General features: G+C 43.3%; 2 protein-coding genes across 13 annotated transcripts in view; one reads left to right on the plus strand and one right to left on the minus strand.

Moving 5' to 3' along the window:
* Positions 1-2,408, minus strand: part of Brca1 (BRCA1 DNA repair associated) — a 65,741-nt gene extending 63,333 nt beyond the window's left edge. Inside the window, exons 1-2 of the mRNA XM_031354074.1 lie at positions 2,286-2,408; positions 1,871-2,173 (exon numbers count right to left, since the gene is read on the minus strand). The gene's annotated coding sequence lies outside the window, so the exon portion shown is untranslated. The remainder of the gene's footprint in view (positions 1-1,870; positions 2,174-2,285) is intronic.
* A 112-nt stretch (positions 2,409-2,520) lies between these two features.
* Positions 2,521-7,758, plus strand: part of Nbr1 (NBR1 autophagy cargo receptor) — a 31,688-nt gene continuing 26,450 nt past the window's right edge. For 4 of the 12 annotated variants that reach the window (XM_031353652.1, XM_031353658.1, XM_031353659.1 and 1 more), the window contains exons 1-4: positions 2,568-2,682; positions 3,956-4,021; positions 5,991-6,101; positions 6,351-6,467. In XM_031353652.1, coding sequence (XP_031209512.1) covers positions 6,087-6,101; positions 6,351-6,467 — 132 coding nt within the window. In that variant the 5' untranslated portion in view covers positions 2,568-2,682; positions 3,956-4,021; positions 5,991-6,086. Of the gene's footprint in view, positions 2,683-2,925; positions 3,053-3,955; positions 4,022-4,069; positions 4,167-5,990; positions 6,102-6,350; positions 6,468-7,758 lie in introns of those variants that run through there. The other 8 variants (XM_031353654.1, XM_031353656.1, XM_031353653.1 and 5 more) reach the window with 8 other exon arrangements.

The raw sequence follows: 7,758 nt of genomic DNA on the forward strand, positions 1-7,758 counted from the left end.
AAATAAATCTTTAAAAAAAAAAAAAGCCCCAAAACAACCAAAAACCTCAGGGTCTAGAGAGATGGTTCAGTGGTTAACAACATGTGCCTCTTCCCAGCACCATGTCAGATGTCTGGAACTCTGGGTCCAGGTCAGAACCTCTGCACACACATACACATAATTATTAAAGATAATAAAAGGGCTGGAGAGATGGCTCAGTGGTTAAGAGCACCAACTGCTCTTCCGAACGTCCTGAGTTCAAATCCCATAACCACAATGTGGCTCATAACCATCCATAACGAGATCTGATGCCCTCTTCTGGAGTGTCTGAAGATAGCTACAGTGTACTTACATATAATAAATAAATAAATCTTAAAGAAAAATAAAAGATAATAAAAAATGAATCTTTAATAAATAAAAATTTCCCCAGGCAGTGGTGGCACATATAGTTGATCCCAGCACTGAAAGGCAAAGGCAGGCAGATCTCTGAGTTCCAGGTCAGCCTGGTCTACAAAATGAGTTTCAGGACAGCCAGGGCTATATAAAAAAAATCATGTCTCAAAAAAAAAAAACAATAAATAAATGAATAAATAAAATTCTTAGCAGTTGCTCTTTGTAGCTAGCAATCTAAATTCTCTACTCTTTGTATATGTATTTCTTTGGTCACTTCCTTTCTTCAAGGAAAAAAAAAAGTTCCAGTGGAATGACTGGACAGAAGTGGTATATATGAACTTTCTCCAGTGTCTGGTTTTCTTTTCTTTGCTTAGAATCAAAACCAAGCAAGGTGCAGTGGTGTCATATCCCTGCAGTCCCAGAGATTGTAGAAGTTGAAGGAGGAGGATGGCTTGGGCTAAGTTCAGCAGTCTTTTTGGGTTAGTTTGTGAGGCCAAAAGATCAGGTATGGTGGTTTAAACCTGTACTTTCAGCATTCAGGAAGTACAGGCAGGAGGATAGAGTTCAAGGTCACCTAGAGCCACATAATCCAAGTATAGAAGACACTGTCTCAAAAACTCCAAATCTAGCTGACATAGTAGTAGATACCTTTAACCCCTCCTCCCCAGAGACAGGGGCAGATGGAGAAGTTCAAGACCAGCCTGTTCTATATACACAGTTTCGAGCCAGCCAAAGCTATATAAATGAGACTAGACTCTGTCTCAAAACTACCAGCATTCAGGAGGCAGAGGCAGGCAGATTTCTGTGAGTTCGAGGCCAGCCTGGTCTACAGAGCTAATTCCAGGAAAGCCCAGGCTACCCAAAAGCCCAAACCAGACCAAACCACCACCACCACCAACAACAACAACAAAAATGCTAACCAATCAAACAAAAAAGCAGCACACATATTTTTTTAAAAGTCGCCAAAAAGAACACTAGAAACTGCTGACGCTTCTCCACCCTACCTCTTCTGTAGGTTTCCCCGTTAAGGCACGTAACCTCAAGGCTCTCTTTGAACACGTCTTCCCGGCCAACAGCATTCATTACCACTGCCTTTCCTTTACGTACTTCCCTTCTAGCACCTTCTGTGAAATGTACATGGGTCTAGTCCTTCAGGAGTTTCCCTCCACAAACTCCGTTTTTTTTTTTTTTCTTCCTCTTCCCTGCCACACTTCTGCCCGCCTTTCCTCTCATCCTTTAGTCCGCATCCTTATACTACCTTCAAGGTACGATTACAGCCAGGACTTCCCCTCATAGACCCTTTGCCCTGTTCCTCACAGCTGCCCCCGGGAACGCACAAACTGCACCCTTCCCAGGAGTCCTGTTAGAAAACGTATTGAACCCTTTGGTTCCGCTCCAGGCACTTTCCTAATCAGTAAACACCCGTCTCCACCTGCAGCTTCCCACCTTTCATATAAGTATTCCGAAGTACCCTCTCTGTTCCTCAGGGCTGTCTCACCTTTCCTCCGAGAAAAAAGATCCGTGCTTCCAAGCGCCGAGGCCTAAATGCCGGCGAAGCCCCCAGAAGGGTGCTGGGTCCTCGGGCTGCACCAGCTGCCGCCGCGCAGCCGCAAATACAATCTACCTAAAATTCCCGCGCTCTCCGTCGCCAAGGAAACCGACCGCTTGGCGCCTAGTGCTAGCCTTTCGGAACACGAGATCCAGACACGTCAGCGGAAGGGAGGGGAGGAGCGAGTTGGGGGAGGGTTGAACTGTTTCTGGGCTCGGGATTGGCTACCTAGCCTTTTCCTGTATGTCGTCACTAGAAAGAGACGGAAAAGAAAGAATTTTGAGTTTTCTATTAGGCAGCCCCTTCGCATCTATTCCTGCTTATTACGTCACAGTAATTTTGTACAAAGGGTCGGAATCGCTACCTGAAGCCAGAATATGAGCGCAAGGTAGTGCCCAAAGCAGTTGCAAGACGAGGTCTCATCCCTCCCTCAACCTTCCTGCCATGGAAGTCTCCAGTTTCGGCAAATAGAGGATTGTGTGAAAAGAACTACCAATTCCAGCATGCATTGCGGAACGAAAGGCCTTCTCCACAGCATCCCTTGGAAACTGTAGTCTTAAGGAAAACGAGTTTCCCACACCGGAAGCAGGCTCGATTACCACAGTAATCAGTCGATACAGCGGAGACGTTCTCGCAGTTATGCAGCTTAGCTGCTATGCATCGCAGCGTTCTGTGTTCGTGTCTTGTGCAAAGAAAATAGACTAAAAGGAGCTGTAAGTTCCGGGAAGACTACAATTCCCGTCCAGCCCCGCGATTCTCGGGTAAATAGTCCTCCAAAGTCAGTGACCTGGAAAAAGCAGAGGGTGGCCAATCGGCTTGGGAAAGGGAAATCCAACCAGTTGACATCTGCGCACTAGTTCCGCCCCTCGGCCTGGGTGTTTGTTATTGTTGTGCGGTTCAGAGAGCTTCTGTCCCGCCCTTGCCAACGCAGCATTGACCAATCGGTACAGTGGTGGTTTTGAGGGGCAAATAGAAGGAGCCAATCATCTTGTGGAAAACTCCGGGAAACATGGGACTAGGCCCGGTCTCTGTCCGCCATGTTAGATTCACCCCGCAGGGATAGCAGCCGAGCTGGCCGCGAACGGTCCTTGCACTGGCCACTGGCAAGCGCCCCCCGTGGGCGGAAAGCTGGTAAGGAAGCCACTACTGTTACCTAGAAGTAGGGACACGCCGTTCCTAGAGTGCTCGGGGAAGTTCAAGGGAAAAATCTTGCAAAGAGGAGTGACTTTTTCCATGTTCAGGGGCAGCCAGTCTTTTCAGTGACCAGATGAGGGAGTCGCTTGGGTTGTCATCGATAGTGGGGGGTGGATACTGCCTGAGGGAGACAGTTCATGGCTTAGAAAGGCTGGTTTCTGCTAAGAGAAGGTCTAGATTTCCCCAGAACAAAAAGAGGGCTTCGATGGTGGTGACACTCACTGTCCTGGAAACATGGAGTTCCGGAAAACGATTACTGGAGACTGGGCTTAAGTCTGCGACAAGAAAGGACACACATCTTCCTCATTCTAACCCTTTCCTATTTTGGAGGAAGATATCTTGAGCTAGGGCCTTCCGAATTAGAAAGGCATCGTTTTTTTCCCCGTTATGTCAACCACCCACCTTTCAGATCACACATTTTAAAGCTTAGGTTGCTTGTGCCAGCTTCTGGGAGAGAAAATGAAGTTCAGATTCCCAGGTTGGCTTTATTAAAATTATTTGTCGAGGTTGAAAAATAATCACATGAGGAAAAGCTGACTTTGGCCACGTGAACGTGAGTCAATAAGGCATGAGATTACAATGCCACTAGGAAAGTGCAGCCTTAGGCCCTGCTACCTGACTGCTGGAGAGAAACCTCCAGGTATAGATGTGGTTAACTGTACTTTCGATATTTTCACAATTAATGCTCTGGCTGAAAGAATTTTCACATGTAAGCCCTTTATGAAGACCTGTATATTGGCCAGCTAAACTAGATCCTCCTACTTCCTGTTTTCTCCCATTGGCAGAACAATTGGTTGAACTCCGAAGTATGGAAACTAATTCCCACTTGTGTAATTTCAGAACGGGGAAGACTAGTTTCCTTCCAGACAGAAAAGAGTGGAAGAGTCTTTCTTGAAGCTGAAAAGTGTGAGTGTGTTTCAGAACTTTTACATTTGGCAAACTGGGTCACTTCGTTTTTCTGATTTAAAGAAAAAAACAAACTTCAATGTGCTGGGGAGTTGATGAGCTTCTGCCTAAATTTTAAAGTTCCTAAGGAAGAATTGCATTTAAGGTAAATGAAGGCTGGATGTCAACAAGGTTGGTGCTAGAGATTAGCATTAGTTTGGCAGCAAAGTCAACTCTAGATAAAGACAAGTAATGGAAAAAAATGAATAATTGAGTATATAAAATAGTCAGAATTAAGAATACAAGGTTCCTCGGGAGGTGGTGGGCACACCTTTAATCCCAGCACTTGGGAGGCAGAGGCAGGCGGATTTCTGAGTTCAAGGCCAGTCTGGCCTACAGAGTGAGTTCCTGGACAGCCAGGGCTACACAGAGAAACCCTGTCTCGAAAAACCAAAAAAAAAAAAAAAAAAGAATACAAGGTTCTTTTGTTTTACTTATTTTTAGACCATTGGTGTTTTTGTTTGTTTGTGTGTCTATAGAAGGGTGTTAGATTCTGGAATTGGAATTACAGACAGTTGTAAGCTGATCCATGGGTGCTGGGAATTGACCTGGGTCCTCTGAGGGAGGAGGCAGTGCCCTTAGGGAGGAAGAGCCATCTCTTCAGCCCTACAGGTTCTTAAAATGACAGTTGTATCCATAGTACAACACTCTGAAGGCAGAAGCAGGCAAATCTATCTAGAGCAATTTCCAGGCCAGCATGGGCTGCAGAATGAAACCACGTCTCAAAAATTAGTAAATAATAAACTAGAAGCTATCTTAAGGAATTAAATAATTATTTCTGTTGTTGATGAGAGTTTATACACTTTGTGGTGCTAGAAATTAACCTCACAGCTTTGCACATGCTTGGACTGACTAGTTCCACCTTACTCCCAATCCCCTAGGCCATAATTTTATTAAATTCCTTTGATAACACTGTTAAGGTCAGCAAAATAGTATTGTTTTTATAGATTAAGTAGTTGAAGCTCAGCCACTAGTCTTGTGGTGGAACTGTATCTGGAACCCCGAGTCGTCCCATACCATGGCCTCCCTTCCTGTGACATTGGAAAAGTCTAGGACTTAAATCTTGTGTGCCTCTTGTGGAGCCAGTGAGTTTACTTGTAGTTTTAAACAACTTAAACTATCTTTCCCCCTAAAGTCACAGCTCATCAGTAAGCAAAGTCCTTCATTAAAATCAAACAGACTTTAATAGTAGGTAGTTGATTAAAGAATTTGCCAGCTTCTTAGGCATGGTAATGGTGGGTTTTACATTTTTTTTTTTCTCATAAATATTTACAAATGAAAGGATGAAAATTTTGTCAAGAGAGACATTGGGCAAGGTTGTGGCTCAGTGGTAGAGTGATTCCCTAGCATCTAGACATCTGGATTCCATTTGCAGCAGCAGCACACACACACACGCCCACACACACACACAAACACACACACACACCTGAAAGGAAGGAATGCTGGATAACTAAATTAGCTCCCAGTTGGATATTGTGGAAGCTAGCTGATATGTCCAAAAGGACTCATTTGTTCCTTTCTCTTCTTTTGTATACCTTTAAATTTTCCCATAAGTAATTGTGAGAGGTTTTGGTAGATTTTTGTTGTTGTTGTTGTTGTTGTTTTATTTTGGTATTGGTTTGTTTGCTTGCTTGTTTTCTGGAGACAAGTGTTCATTCTGAAGCCCAGGCTATTCTTGAATTCATTACCTAAAATTGGAAATCCCTTCTACTTGTGCTCCCCAAGGCAGAGACCTTGTCTGTGTTAATTCATCTTGCTGACTTATGCTACAGATGCTCAACTATCCAAGCACTGCAATAGGCAGTGAAAATCTTTGTTAAGGGAGTTTTTGTAGATATGGACAAAATTTAAACTCTTTCAACAGACGTTTATCTCCCCTCTCCACACCCCATCTCTTTAATCCTAAAGACAGGATCTCATTGTTTCCTAGGCTGACCTAGAACTCTTGGACTCCCATTACCATCCTGTTTCAAGTTCCTGAGTAACTGGGACTACAGGTGTGTGTCCAACTCGGCTTTTCTCTCTAATGTGGAAGTTCTATGTAAGTGTAATGGTAACATAAGTGCAAACCTTTATGGCAGTAGTTTGAGCGATAGTGTCTTTATTTCTGAGAAAAATTCTGTGTAACAGTGAGATTTGATAGAAAACACACTACTAGGTGGTAATGTCATCATGGGGACATTGTCTCTTATTCACTATGATCTTCCAAGTCTACCTTATATATTAGAGCTGATGTCCCTGTGTGGGTTTTTAATCCCTTCCTCTTCCTTTCATCTGCCCATCCTCTCAGCTCCAGCCCAACAGCATGGACCCACAGGTTACTCTAAATGTGACTTTTAAAAATGAAACTCAAAGCTTTCTGGTTTCGGATCCAGAAAATACAACCTGGGCTGATGTTGAAGCTATGGTAAGTACCACTTTATTCTGTTTCTCAGTGGTTTGAAAACACAGATATTTTTCAAAATGTAGCTATTTTGAGCAGTTTATTTTATCCATTTCTGGACCTTTTGGAAAATTGTTTTTTACAGGGATTAGGTATTTGTAGAGGATATGTACCAGGACAAAGGGAAGAAACAACTATGTTCTTTTAAGCATCTTTAAAATTACATATATTAATTTGTTTGAAAGAGAGCAAAAGTCTGGGACAATTTTGAGAGTTAGTTCTTTCTACGGTTTTCAGTGAATTAGGGTTTAGAAACATCCTGAGGCTGTCTTCCCCTGCAGCCAGGCCGTGGGGGGTGTTGTCTGGCTAGAGAGCAGACACACTGCTGTGTTTGTTACCTGACGAGGGTATGATTTGTGTTTTGCAAGACCTGCCAGTTGCTTTATTGCTGGGTCAAAGGTTGGGTGTCTCAGAGCTGGCAAAAAGCAAAGCAAAAACTCCCTCGAGTGCTTGTGCAGCTGCTCATCTGTTCCTTGCTTTGGAAATAGTTTCTTTCATCTTGGTTTGCCCTTTGTACTCTTCCAGTTTGTGGGTCAATGTTTTACTGCTTGGGCATCTGTGTTTAATGTAACCATTTTTGGCTACAAATATGTCTTTACCTAGTTATCTGTGTTGGTAGCTTCAACAGGAAAGAAATTTTAGAGAGGGGCCTTCCAGTGTGTTACAGTCTAGTTCCCTGCCTTCCAGGGATTTCTCTCCAGACTGCCCTAGGCAGTGGCTAAGAGGAAGCAAGCAGGGTCTTGTTAAGTGATCTGAGCACCAGATATCTTTCTTTCTCTAACAGTTGGGTGAATTGGCAGCTTGCTCTTTTCTTTTATTGGAACTTTTTTTTAAAGATATATTTCTTTTATATATATGAGTATACTGTAGCTGTCTTCAGACACACCAGAAGAGGGCATCAGATCCATTACAGATGATTTGTGAGCCACCATGTGGTTGCTGGGAATTGAACTCAGGACCTCTAGAAGAGCAGCCAGTGCTCTTAACCACTGAGCCATCTCTCCAGCCCGGAAATTTTTAAATTATAAAAGTGGAATACATGCCCATTATAAAACATGAACCAGTCTTAACATGTAAAGAGATAATGTCTGTCCACAAACTCCTATCCTACATGTGCTGTTCACATCTCCTTTAAATAACCAGAGAAAGAAGCCTGAGGAACTTATACAGATTTCCATGTTCACACGGTTATCTAGTAGGGTCATGCAGAAAGATCGTTTTGCATCTTGCTTTTCTTTTTTTTTTTCTTTCTTTC

The sequence above is a fragment of the Mastomys coucha genome, unplaced genomic scaffold (genome assembly GCF_008632895.1).
Source record: "Mastomys coucha isolate ucsf_1 unplaced genomic scaffold, UCSF_Mcou_1 pScaffold5, whole genome shotgun sequence".
NCBI classification, from domain to species: domain Eukaryota; kingdom Metazoa; phylum Chordata; class Mammalia; order Rodentia; family Muridae; genus Mastomys; species Mastomys coucha.